At 38.8% G+C, this 14,565-nt stretch overlaps 1 protein-coding gene across 2 annotated transcripts; it reads right to left on the bottom strand.

The window, feature by feature from the left end:
* Positions 1–8,185: 8,185 nt before the first annotated feature.
* On the bottom strand, positions 8,186–14,231 carry LOC131333184 (uncharacterized). 2 transcript variants are annotated; one of them, XM_058367555.1, is made up of 3 exons: positions 13,332–14,231; positions 11,717–11,894; positions 8,186–8,450 (listed from the first exon to the last, which is right to left on the bottom strand). In XM_058367555.1, the coding sequence occupies exons 1-3, from the start codon at positions 14,086–14,088 to the stop codon at positions 8,429–8,431; spliced, it is 957 nt and encodes a 318-aa protein (XP_058223538.1). In that variant the 5' UTR covers positions 14,089–14,231; the 3' UTR covers positions 8,186–8,428. The 2 variants fall into 2 exon arrangements, 1 of the variants encoding a protein (XP_058223538.1); XR_009201748.1 differs by lacking the exon at positions 8,186–8,450 and adding an exon at positions 10,102–11,245 and having other exon boundaries at positions 11,606–11,894.
* Between the last annotated feature and the right edge of the window lie 334 nt (positions 14,232–14,565).

Raw genomic sequence — 14,565 nt, 5'->3', positions numbered from 1 at the left:
TCCTGGGCCAAAGGCAGAACCGGCCTAGTAATCCCATTTCTAGCCAAAATTTGCCCCCAAATCATCTTAGAAAGCTGGCATTCAAAGAAAAGATGGCTATAGGATTCTATATCACTCAAGCAGAGAGAACAAAGAGGGGGCACCACCATACCCCAACTCACTAACCTGTCCTTTGTTGACAGCCTTCCCAAGACAGCCAACCAAGCAATGAAACTCCATCTAGGCACACCTTGGCTGAACCACACAAGTGCATGCCAAGGTTGGAAAGAATTCCTATGCCGACAGGCATCCCAAGCTGATTTGGCTGAAAAATTACCAATCTGAGGTTCCCTTGTAATTTGGAGGGTGTAATGTCAATTCTTCAAATAAAATTTTGAATTTTCCCAAAAAAAAACCAGGTCGTAGGTGAAGGTCCCATGTGGAAAGTAAGCCAATGGTGTTCAATACCTCAGATGTACTTTTGATAGTAAGGAGTGGTGAGTTTCAAACAACTTAGACCATAGAATTTTCGAACAAAACAACATTATGAAAACCATGAGCAAATTGCAAAAATGCACAAACTTTAGGGTAAATCAAATCCTATGTGATGTCTAGAAATGAAAATGAAGATACAAGGAATTAACTTTAAAAAGAAAAAAGACGGCAATCATGAAGTGCCCTAGACCCAATACCTTAGGTCCAATTTTCTTGCAAAGAGTTAATGATACATGGTGGAGGGGGATCCGGCAATTCAGACGAAGTATGGCATATGGCTTACTAAGAAACTGAAAGTATTAGTAACTACAAAAATCGAAGCTTCAAGACACAAATCAAACATGTAGTACAAGAACTAGCATATGTAGGAGTGAACATCCAACTCAAGTGAAATGCAAAGTACCAGTCCCAATCATCCATTTGATTGCGCAGACTAACCGGCCCTTTAGATTATGAGAAAGAGAGATAAAACAAAGGGTAACGGGCCTAATGGCTTCTCACTATATCTCACCAAGATTTGTTGGGGAAAAAAATTGACAAGTAAAGGTTCTTCTCATATCATTATTATTTACCATCCTTCTCACCATTTCACATTTCACATTTCTTTTAGTGCTGTAAAAGGGATTCTCTTTTCTTTCATTTCCCACCGTTTCTCACCATCCAAAGAGGCTGTAACATGGAATAGATTAAAAAGACAACGGAAGTCATTTCCAGCTTCTGAGTGCATCAATTATACAGGGATTACATATCCATTGCACAGCCAATCCTATTGAGACTTTACAAAAATTTCTCGATATTGATAATCCCACAGCATTACTAACCCTATCGAATTTCCAATCTCCTCAAGAAAAAACTAAATAAACAACAATAAATAAATAAAAACCCAAAATCTGAAAACTTACAACATACCAAAAAAATCAAAAAGACAACGAAGAAATGGGAGGGTGAATTAACCAACCTTCTTTTTGGGGACGGCCATGAGCTCCATCGACCCACCGCCTAAAGAGAAACTGCGGAACCCGTACTCCGCGTTGCCGTTGTTGTCAACGGAGTCCCGATCGAGTTCCGGCAAAACAAAAGGTGCAGTGACGGCGGCGTGAACCATAGAACTGTCGAGCGGCGGAGGTTGGGCGGCGATGGCGGGGGCCCACCTTCTGGGTCCGAATGCGGACATCATTTTCTGCCCGGCGCTTCTTAGCGTCGCCGCCCTCAGAGCCATCGTCGTGGAGGTAGGGAAAGCGGCGGTGGTAAAGAGGGACTGATGGGAAGAAGTGGAATACAAGGGTAATTAGTTTTTCTTGTTAAAATAAAAATAAACTAATTTATTGTACTCCGTATATCATACTGTATTTGGAAAGTACAACGCATATTTAATTACGGAAATTGATTTTGGCACTCTAATTTTTTATAATCGCACTCCAAAAAATTTACAATGGCACTCCAAAATTTATCTCTTAGTGTGCTTGCTATGTATATATTACACTAAAAAACAAGTTTTTAAGTGTCATCATAAAAAATTAGAGTGCCAAAATCATTGCCAAGTGCACTTTGCTTGAAAAACCGCATATAGGAAACAAAAAATAAACATCAAGATAGATGAAATAGAAAAATGATTTTGTCACTTCTTTTTTTTGTTAACGTCACTCCCCGGCAAACCGTATTTTTGCACAAAAAATAAACTTACAGGGTGAGTGACGTTAACAAAAATAAATATTACTTCGTACTACGTGCCAAAATCATTTTCCAATGCACTTGTAACTCATCATATTTCAAAATCGACAAAAAAATATCTCCGTTCTTAATTACTCCCTCCGTCCTAAATTGGATGTCAAATTTTTGATATCTGTGCCAATTTCAATTACTTATATATTTCAATATGGATCTCAAAATATATGCAATATGGATCTTGTTTGATAGTTCTTGATTAGTTCTATTATACAAAGTTTTCAAACTCATGAAAAATATTATAGATTGAAAGATATAAGCGATGAAATATGACACGAGTTTCAAAAATTGTCATCCATTTTGGGACGGAGGGAGTATTCTTTTGTAAGCAGTCATAATTTTTTATAACTGTTCGATTAGGCGTGAGATATCGACATCTTGAGGCAAATTTTTTTTGTTTAATTCTAATGAGTTTTGTCGAGCCAAGTCGAGTCTGAGTTTAAAAAATTCTGAACAAGCTGAACTTGAACGTGAATTCAAATCGATTCAATTTTTGAAACTCAAATGAGAAAAACTATTAGGCCCCGTTCCAGAACGGGTTTAAGTTCTTATTTTTTGTCTAATAAGAAGGGTTGTTCCACAAAATGGTGAACAATTACTTATTTTTTAAGAAGATAATTTCAAGTTCAAAAATTATGTGCTTACGCAAATAATTTTCCTATCAATATGTATCTTATTTGATAGATCTCATTGAGATCTTCAATACGGTGCAAAAAAAATTGAAAAATTATTTTTCATTTTCGTTATTTTTGAGTTTGAAAATGTGAAATAAACTGCTTATTTAGGTTTTGTGGAATAATCCTTCTTATTTTTCTTTGAGAAGTTCCAAATTAAGTACTTATTTTATAAGCTAAGTCTGAGCTTCAAAAGAGCCGAGCTCAAGCTCAATTGTTTAGACCCAAACCGAACTCGAGACAAACTAGAGTAATTTTTTTGTCAAGCCAAGCCTCGGAGGTTGGGCCTCGTTTGCAGCCGAACCACTCCTACTTGTATTTGGAATTGCTCTTGCCTCTGACTGACCTTGACTCGTCACGATTGCATATTTTTTTGTATTTTTTTGTCTTTATATTTAATTTTTTTAACATTTAAATTTTTTTTTGATATTTTTAATAAAGGTACGGCATATACATTTAATGTAAAAATAGATTAAAAAATTTACTAAAGATTAAAAAAAAACATAAATGACGAAGCGGTTAATTTGAATGACCTCGTGGGGCGATACAAATTCTTTTTGTACTAGTATGTTAAATGACCTCATGGGCCATACGAAGAAATTATCCTTATTATCGTTTCTTGTTTCATTGTGGAAAATAAGCACTTAATTGAATTTTTTAATTAAATATAATATATTATGAGAAAATGACATATTCGTAAAGCGAAAAATAATTACTTAAAAAATTATAACCTTAGTGGACGGGGTCCATCTTCTTCTCTTTGAAAATACTCCATAAAGCAAAACTAGAATTGTTCAAATCTTGAAGGGCTGAAAGCCGAATTATTGATTTCTTTTACTCCTGTTTTGAAAATCCGGAAAGGCTAATTACAAAACAGAAAGTCTACACACACATACACTTTGTGCACAGATTGTGCACAGATTTTATTATGGGGTCCACCACGGGTTCCACACAAATCATCCGAGCCGTTCATTAAATGTAAAACACTTTTTCAAGGGATCCCATAAAAAAAAAGCTCAATCCGATACCTATAAGTGCTCGATCCAACCACATAACTTTTCATTAACCGAAAATCTGAATGAAAAGTTAGATGGTTGGATGAAGCACCTATAGGTATTGGATTGAGCCTATTTTTTACGGGGACCTTTGAAAAACTGTTTTACATTTAATGAACGGCTCGGATGACTTGTGTGGGACCCGTGGTGGGCCCCACAAAAAAATCTGTGCACAATCTGTGCACAAACTGCTGTGTGTGTAGCAGCTCTCATTACAAAATAGTATTTGGGGAAGCCATGGCCCTAGGTAGTTTCTACTTTCTAGTATCTTTTTTTTAAGTCCTGGAAGATCATTTTTTTTTTCTCAATCCTAAATGAGATTAGAATCTGATACAAGACCAAGTTGATTCCCCGTCTAATTTTATTGTTGGTTTTTTTAGGACGTGATAATTTGTTTTCCCAATCTCGCATACATCAATGGAGGTCAGAGAAAATTAGTGAGGTAGCAACAAAGAGAGTTCAATGTCTATCTATACACTCGAAACCCAAACCTTCTCCTCAGGAGCTAATGGATACAACCAGATTGGCTAACAACTGCCATGCAATATGAAATGCTAAGCGGGCGTTTCCGCCAAGTTAAAAGTTGTGGACTACTTCTTGTAGTACTTCATAGTCAAGTTATTTTTACTAAACTATACGTGAAGGCAAAAGGAAAATTGAATAAAGGCAAGAAATTGTAGTTTAGTAGAAACAAGTTTGCTAAAAGCAAGAAGTTGTAGACAAATAATTTAGTGGAAACGACCCCTTAAACTGTTGTGTACATGCAGTTATCAATTTCCGATCAAGTTAACATTTCTATACCAACGTGACATTATAATATAAACAGTTTCGATCACCAATTAATTTAAGTTTGCAGTAGGCTCGTATCGGTCCAAAATTGGATTAAACTGGAGGATAGACTATAATTGGGGCGGGAGCATTTGTGAAAGCAAGAAGAATTAGATGAATTTGAGTAGGAGATGTTCCATCTCAGAGCATCCAAAATGGCAACCAAAACCAAAATATTGTTAAGATTAGTAATGTTTGCTTAAAAATTTGCATATTGGAATAATTAAACTTAGCAATCTTAGGCCATCCACAGTAGTATAATCAAAAATGGATAACCAAAAGTTGAAACATTAGCTTTTGATTATCTATTTAAGAAGTTGCTAAGCTTAACAATGTTGAGGTCCACAATAGTCACTTCTAGTTTATAACCAAAATAAGAGGTCCACTACAATTTCACACACACACACTCTCTCTCTCTCTCTCTCTCTCTCTCTCTCCCTTATGTTTTCCACCATTGATCACTTCCCTCCATTACATTTTTTTTTTGGCAAAAATATATCGTTTCCTTAATTTTGGGAAAAATTGGTGACTTTCATCCCTCATATTATAAATTTGGAAAAAAAATCATGTACTAAAAAAAAAAATTCAGATGTGCTCTTGAATTTGGAAAAAAAATGTAAGGTTTTTCATGTACTCAACCACAGAGAGAGGAACGAAAAAAGAATAAAATAGAAACGGGAAAAAAAAAGTGAAATACCTTAATCCAGCAACAATGAGTTGAATTGTAGATGATCGAAAGATATGAGCTTCACTTTTGGAGGAAAAGAAAGAGAAACAGTTTGTGGGTAAAGAGAATGAGATATAGAGCAGGCGAAGAAGAAAATACCATTTGAAACATGCGTGTAAACAATTTTGGAACCAATTAACTTATATGATGTTTGATCCACCAAATTTTGGCCATTGGATCATAACCAAAGGCAATTGATTTTGTCACCTCCCCTTTTTGTTAATGCCACTTCCATTCTCTCACAAAACAAATTATTTAATCAAGACACAAAGGGGAGTAGCATTAACAAAAAAGAGAATGGCAAAATCACTCCCCTAACCAAAACTAGCAATTTTTTACCAATAACCAAATTTATTGAACCACTCATTTTCTTTATTTCGTACATACATCATTACACAAAATCTTCTCTCTCTCAACAATGCTTTCAAAAATATAGTTAAAAATAGTTTTTACATAAGAACTGTTTTTTTTTTTCCTCCAAAGACTGTTCTTTTATAGAAAACTTTTTTTTAAAACTTCTTTTACACAAACTTTTGTTTTTTTACTGTTCTGATTTTGAAACTTTTTTTTTTACGGAAAATATTTTTTTTAACAATATTTTTCAAAAAATTATTTTATATTTCTAATAACCAATTTTTATTAGTTTTAAAAACTATTTTTAAAAAGGAAAAAGCTATAGGTACCGACGCTGTTTGTAGGGAAATTGTACCGACAATTGTGCTGGGTTTTCTCCGGCCACCGGACGGTTGATCCGATCTGTCCAAAAATTCTAAAAAAAAAAAACGAGGGGCCTTTCACGGGAATCAATGGCATCCGATGTGTGTAAAGTACTTGATCTAAACACCCTATTTTTCGTGTATTCATGTATATATGAAAAATAGGATATTTAGATCAAGCACCATAAACACATCGGATGCTGTTGATTCCCGCGTAGAGCCCCTCGTTTTTTTTTATAGAATTTTTGGACAAATTGGATCGGGCGTCCAGTAGCCGGAGACGGCCCGACGCAACCGTCGGTACGATTTCCTTACGAACGGCATCGGTACATATAACAAGACTCTTTTAAAAAAGCTGCTTTCTATGTACACAATTTTTTGGTTTTTTATAATTTGAAAATGTGATGTGACAAATTTTAATTTTCGATTTTGTTTATGCTATTGTGGATCACCTCTATATTGCTAACCTTAATAATCCCTTGAATGGATAACCATAAGGTAATGTAATAATTTTTGATTATTCAATTTTGATTAGGGATCGTAGATGCTTTCATGGCTACTGATGAAGAGAAGTAGTAGAATACGAGACAGAAGAAAAGTAAGACACGACAAAAATGAGACAAACGTGAACTTGCGTGCCGTTTTTGTAAGTTACAAATGTGCGGAAGCATTTCTTTTAGGGGTCCGATTGGATGCAAGTTAAAGCTCCCTTCCAAAGCTTATCCGGGAGGATAAGGCTTGATGTGGCTGTTTTTCCTATACTTGGCTGCAAAAATTCTCCCCTCCATATTTCTCTCCCCTTATCCGGCTTAAAAGGATTATTTAAGGGTGGGCTTTGAGGTGGGCATAATTAGTCCGGCTGATTTTTGACCAAAACACCCCTCCTCATCCGCCCTCCCCCAACCCCAGCTTCAACTGATCACCACCACCGTCACCACATTCTCCGGTGATATTTGGGAGAAGAAGATCACCACTAGAACACCACCACTTCAACAGATTAAAAACAAAAAAACAAATTTTGCAAAAAAATAAAATAATAAAAAAATCACACACATACGGATCACCACCACCACAAACTCCTCAAAAGATCAACACTTCAACAGATCCCCGGCATATCTGTGAAGGACTTAGGCCCCTTTCCGCTAAGAGAAAAAAGTAGTAATTTTCTGAATTGAAGGTGATACATTGTAAAAAATCAATCTGTCTTGCAAAGCGAAAAATAAGTAGTTAAAAAATAAGAACCTTAGCAAAACAAAGCCTTACAACCATCTTATATTATCCTGGTGCAAAAGAAAATTCACTATGACAAAATGACCATAATCAGCAGTTCCAAAACTAGATCAAGCAAGTTTCTTAAACAAGATGGCCATTAGGGGTGTGCATGGGTCGGGTCGGGTCGGGTTTGACCCCGAACCCGACATGTCGGGTAACAAATATTGTAGGTCCGTAAACCGAACCGAAGAAGGGTAAGAACTGTCCGTGAACCCGATTCGTCGGATCGGGTCGGGTCCAACCAGAAATCGAGTTTGCCTTTGTGCATTGGTCGGGTCGGGTCGGGTAAAAAAACGCACCGAACCGAACCCTGAACCGAAATCTGATTTTTAACAGAAATTGAATCCATACCGGTCCGAACCACATGTTCAACCCCGCCCAAAACCCTTCGGGTGGGGTCGGGTCCGCGGGGTGGACGGGTTTTTGGCACAGGCCTAATGGCCATGGTAATTGCACAGATTCAGAGAGAACCTACCACCGTGATACTCGACTTTACCATGAGCAGCATTCAACTGAGAATGTTACAACAAAATACTTAACACAACATGGCAGGTATGTCTAAGGTACATTCACATAAGTAAAGGGCACGAGGCTCCCCCCATTGCGGGGTCTGGGGAATTGTTGATGTAAGCAGCCTTACCCCCCTGCAAACAGAGAGATTGTTTCCGCAACATTCACATAAGTAACCTAAGAAAATATAAATTAGAGTTTCACAGCCATGAGAAAACCATTTGAACCAAAGTCAAAATAGATCTGTGTCTGGCATCATTGCTCCACTGTGATTTGATCAGGTGACTCTTAAGGAGGGAGCAAAAATGCATCTTGTTTTTCTGGAAAATCTCAAACAACTGATTCAAATAACAAAAGGGCTAACTTTTTACAGTCATCAAGACCGTTCGGATAGAATACCTGCCTCCGAAACAGATCTCTTCAGCTTTCCTTGTGGATCGTCATCAGTTACTTTCCCACGCTAATTCCTCTGTTGAAAATGCATACACAATAATTAACAGAGGGAAGAGCAAATAAATAACAGCGATAGTCTGGGGTTACCTTACAAATTAACAAAAGTGATATTAACACTTAGAGGTGGGCATGTGCCCAGCTGCCATGGCCAAGCCTGAAGAAAAGAAGTCTTTAGCAGAGCTTTCATGCCAGCTTGAAGAACAACCCCACTCTTTATTTCAAAATTTTCATTGTGATGAGCCACATAGCTACAGAAGCGCTTGAATCCCTTTCTCTCACTAAAACTGATAAGTGATACTAACAGTTTTTATTGGTTTGTTTATACTTCATTGTTATGGGGTTGGGACCTTGGGAAGACACTAACATATTGACCACAAGCTGAGCAAAAAAAAAAAACATATTGACCACAAACATCTCCTGGAGATGTATTTACTGCGTGGACAGAAAGCTTGAAAACCAGCTTGCTTTTCCCAAACGGAACTTCATTGAAATCATAAAAAGAAGCCAAGGTATAGATTGGAAAAAGTAGTTATTCTGCAGGAATAGGGAGTGTTGGGTTTGTGAAGCTTGATTGATACGAATTAGCACGGAAAGAGTGAACAGAAAAGCTGAATTATCATAGGCAGAATATGTTGAGAAGGTAATGAGCTAAACCAGTTACCACAACCTGGGAAAGTTATTTCAGGCCTTCTAAGGAACAAGCAGCAGACAGCAGCCACTGCAGAGGGGCAATAAGGCATGGCTAGAGTGCCCCATGCTTCAAACACAGGCTGCTTGATGCATGCTATGGTCTGAAAGAAAATTGCTCGTGCAATGGAAGTTGTGAGCATATTTATGTCAAATTTAGGCTAGGAGCATTGTGAAGCTGGCAACTAGATTTTGAGATATCTTAGTATATATATAGAGCTTTGCACTATGATGGCTCAGATATTTGCATGAAGCTTAGTGCGTCGAAGGAGGACATGCCTAATAATATATCAGTATATCAGTCGCAGCTATCCTTCATATGCTAGGTGGTGGGTCAGGATGCAGTCTGCGACGAATGTATTGAATTTTGTAGCTGTGTAATCCAATCATTTTACTTACTCCAGATGGTAACTAAAAGAAACAGCAATCAGCTAGCTTCAGTTACTTACTCCAGACGGCAGTGTGGTAGCCGTGGGGTCGGGCGACCCCATGGAGGAAAAAAAAACTACTATTAGAGCATCCGCAATGGGAATAATCAAAATCAATAACCAAAATGTGCCACGTCAGCATTTGATTATCTATTTAATGCATAATCAAACTTAACAAACTTTACATCCACATTGGTTATTTTTGCATCACTAGAAAAAAAACCCCCACAATACGCAATGCACCTATGTCTAATTACAAACAAGTTCTAATCACGCACCCGACCACACTAAATTATTCTTCTCGACGAGACGATTCTAATATGGGGTGTTTTTTATTTTTTTAGTTTTGAATTTGGTTATTGGGTTTGATTATTGAGTTTTGGTTATTGGTAAAAGTTGTTAAGTTTGATTATGGAATGGGTGGAATTTGGTTATTTGCTAAAAGATTTGTAACTTTAATTATCACAATGTGAGGTGTTTTTTTAGCATTGTTGTTAAGTTTGCTTATCCATACCAATTTGCTTATTACAATGTGGATGCTCTTAATATACTGAAATTAAATGACACCATGAAAATTTGATGATTCCACCACACTAGATTATTTCCCCACTTGAAATCCACCCCCTCATCCGAAGTTAAAACATGAAACACCACCTGTAGTGGGCTGAAATAACCACGGTTCGGAGAGTTCAAAGGGGTCACGGGTTGGGACCCACTGTCCAGTTGTCTCAATTTGTATGTAAGTCAGGGCGTGCCACGGAAAGACCCTCCGCTGTTTTGTTGAACGTTTGCCGAACCTCAGCTACTCGGCCGAACGTTTCCTCTGTCCCTTATGTGCATCGCTCGGCATGTCTTCCTGTTATTCGGGTAATGTGACAGCACTCGGTGCAATATAATCGTTCGGCTGAGTCTGTAACTTAGGGAGTAAGACTCGTCTGTGGATGTTCAACGGTCTTCTTGAAGTGACATCCCCGACATTAGCTTGTGCGGCTCTGCTGACCCTGGGAAGCGGCGCTCATTTAATGACTGACACATGACGTCAACCCAACAGTACAATGCACATGGACATACAGCCTACTTGTTCAACACTCCAAAGTTTGCCTATAAATAGTGGACTACCCCTCCAGGTGGGGGATCTTCTTCCTCATTCTCTCTCTCAAAAGCTCTTATACTCTCTTCTTCCACATACTAACTTGCTTGTCAGAGCTTATTTCCGGAGGTACATCCCCCTTCGGTTTTCAGGTACCCAGCTCACCGTTCTATTCCTCCACCGTTCTGTTCCACCGTTCAAACAGAAGGGGAAAAGGGTCAAAGGTTATTCCACCCCATTACAATTTGATGACCACACTAGATTATTTCCCCACTTGAAATCCACCCTCTCCTCTGTAAAAGTTAAAACATGAAACACCACCCCATGACATTACTTCCTCACTTGAAACTCACCTCTCCCTTTGTAGAAAAACTATTACTCCTAAACACTAGACAATTCCGTGGAGTCAACCGCTAAGTGTATGGACTCCACAAAAATGTGTGGTGTTGGGGCACCCCTTGCTGAAACCTGTTGAATTCAATTGTAGAAGTTCTTGAGTTTTTTTTTTGGTGAAACTAAAAAGAAGATTATTAGTACATAACATTTTGATATCATTTATTTTTTAGTTGAAAAGCTTGTTGAACTTTTGATGCGTTTTCTGTTGAACTAGATTATCAATTCAGAAATGATTCTCACACAAAGAATTTTGCATATACATTTTTGTGGGGCCCATATCCGAACCGCTCATCTTTTTTAAAATATTTTTTGGAGGGTTCCTGTAAAAAATTAGCTCCAACAAATATCGGTAAGGGCTTTCTCAAAAATCATTGGGTGAATCATTCTGTTTTGCCCTACGAATTTTGAGAAAGCTCTTACCGATATCCGTTGGAGCTGATTTTTTTACAGGAATCTTCCAAAAAATATTTTAAAAAAGATGAGCGGTTCGGATCATTTTGTGGGACCCGATATGGGCCCCACAAAAATGTATGTGCAAGATATGTGTTAAATTATCTGTGCAAGTAGCACAGTTGTTATCAATTGTCATTAATATTGATTTTTTTATTCATAATTGGTAAGAGAATTTATGCTTATGAATGACCCATGTTACCAAAATCCTAGAGTCGCCACTGGTCATACCTGAGTGCATCAAATTGGTCAGAATCTGAATCATCAGGGATGTTCATCACCTCTTGAAATGAATTTGCGTGACATTTCTTAGTTGGTTTCAAACCGTCATCGTCATCATTGCATGAACCTCTTTTTCTGGAGGGCATCTCGTCATCACTGTCATATATCCCGATGATAACCGGAGATCCTACAACAGAAAGAGGCAACTCCCTTTTGAGAAAAAACGAGAAGAGATACTGAGACAGCTTGATCAGAAAAAGATTCAGGGTTTATAGCTTATTTGTAGGAAATTCTACTGTATTACGGTAACATGCTCTAAAATTGATTAATTGACTATAAAATTCTTTGAACCAACAGCAACTTAATTAGTGATGCCAACCTCAAGTCGGCTAGCCTACCAGAACCTCAAAAAGAATTGATAAATGGAATATAAGTTATAGGACAACCTAATCAACGCCCTAAGAGAGACAAGTTTTAAAGCAGCAAGTTCCAAAAGGAAACTCAAAAAATCAACAAAAGACAAAGCCAATGTCTGCCCTACACCCTTTCGATGTCACAGTAATCAGAAAGCCATATACAATCACATTACCCTGTATATCCATGAATCAGTAGAGCAAGAACTACACAAGGGCATATCCCCCTATTTGGAGATATTGGGAAACTTGTATTGCAAATCATTAGCATTCTTCTTCTTCTTCGTTTTCATTTCTTCCATTGATATACTAGCAAAAACTCTTTCGAATGTGTTGGGAAGTCTCCCCAACCAGTGTTCTGGCACCTCTTGACAAACAAGTGGGGGTAGTGTAGTGGTATTGCCTACTTTCTCTCCTGAACTCTGCTACAAGAGGGGAGCCTGACGCACTTTGCATAAGTTCTTTCGCTCTTTTAACTGTCTTCACTTCTATCATACGGAAAGATTAATTTGAAATGGGATGATTACTTGAAAGTAACTTCCAGAAAAGCCTATCTTATCCAATTCCCAACACAATTCAAAAAAAACAAGAAGATTCTTGTTATGCAAAGTATTTCAATGTGAAGACGGTAAGACGCCGAAAGAGGGGTTCAACCCAAGGCCCCACGTCTTGTCTAAGAGCATGAACATAACCTGTGAAATCCTAATCAATCGACAAGAAGGAAGTCAGCCTTGCAGAGCTTACCCAAAGCATGTAATACAATGACTATTATAAGAAGAAGCTAGCCAATCAACCTTTTCTATTGCAATTAAAGAAGTTTTGTTTTGGCCATTAAAAGATCCCCAACAACTCCCACAAATCCCCTCCCCTTAACTCATAATCCTCGTTTGTGGCTCTAGGATGTACAAATCCCCTCCCCATTGACGAACACTAATCCTTTGTACCGAGAATTCTCGGTACCTTTGTACGGAGGAATCTCGGACCATTGGATCGCATATACAAAATTAATGAGCAAACTATGAAATTCTCACACAATCCAACGGTCCGAGACTGACTCCTCGGTACAGAGGATCTCCTGTGCTCCTTTATGGTTCTACGTTGTAAGAAATAATACAGTCAGAGAGATTCTGCAACTTGATAACGAGTCGAGCCAGTAAAACAGACAAGCAGCTAAAGCTCTATTTTCAAAAAAGAACAGCAAAGAAACAAACCCTTGTTCGTTTTTGTTGGAGGCGGATAGGCAGAGAAGTAGTTCGTGAGGTTTTGCAAGCTTTCATCGATGCGGTCAAACCGAATTCTAGTCTCATCCCGAAATTCACGTTGCTCCATTTGAAATGCCTCAAGCTGTTTTCCCAACTGATGCTGACGGTCGAAGACATCCGGAAAGCTTGGACCAGACGGCGGCCCGTAAACCGGTTTCGGATGTCTAGGGCTTGATACCCTCCCGTTCAACTCCTCGAACCGCCTCTTATCACCCTCCTCCGCCTTCTCCTTCTCGGACTCCGACGCGGATACCTTGCAGCTCCGCTCCGCCTTCTCCTTCTCGGACTCCAACGCCGAGACCTTAGAGTTCTCGGACTTACAGCTCAGCTTCGCATTCTCCTTCTCCGCCTTGTCGAAATCCTCCTCCGCCCGTTCTATTAACACGCGCTGGCCGATCCCGGCGTTTGGGACTTGGTTTTTTCCAAGCAGGCGCATGCACTTGGCTAGCTCGTCGAGCGCGATCAGCTTTTCGAGGGCCGCCTCGCCGTGTTTCTTCTCCATTACCTCGTACTGGGTCTTCCAGTACGAGGTCTCTCTCCTGATGGCCTCGTCGCGCGCGGTGAGGGCCTGCATGACCCTGTTGAAGGCTGTTGATTGCGATTTCGATTTCGGTTCGAGGGGCCGAATGATCTGCGAAAGGGTGGCGTTCTCGGGGGTTTCCGTTGACGCCTGGGGCTGGGGGTGTGTCGAGGCCGATGTACTCATAGTTGAGAGAGAGAGAAGACGGGGGGGAATGTGAAGCGCTGTGATTTGGACAAGGGTTGCTTTCGATTTCAAAATCCTGGTCTTTTGCTTCTGGTTGAGAGTGTAGAAACAGAGAGAGAGAGAGAGAGAGAGAGAGAGAGTTTGCAAGCTTTGCAGAAGAATTGAACGGTTGTTAAGTTCGGGGAGGCATGACGATTCCGATGTGAAGGGTGGCCGAATCGAAAAATTATTCAGTGTTTCCGAAGCAATTGTTCATCAAGGATCTGGACCATACACCTTAGCGGGGCCACAAATAAAGGAAATGCACCCGCACAGATGTGTGGTCTCGATCAGGGAAGGGGTTTAGGCCCTTTTCCAGAATACATTTATAAAAAATAATATTTATTTTACATTTTTAAATTTAAAAATAATGTAAATAAAAAATTATTTCGATAAAATCTATAAAAAAGAATATTCATATTGTTAAAAAATTATTTA

The sequence above is a fragment of the Rhododendron vialii genome, chromosome 7a (genome assembly GCF_030253575.1).
Source record: "Rhododendron vialii isolate Sample 1 chromosome 7a, ASM3025357v1".
NCBI classification, from domain to species: Eukaryota; Viridiplantae; Streptophyta; class Magnoliopsida; order Ericales; family Ericaceae; genus Rhododendron; species Rhododendron vialii.
This window is presented reverse-complemented; position numbering and strand designations above follow the sequence as displayed.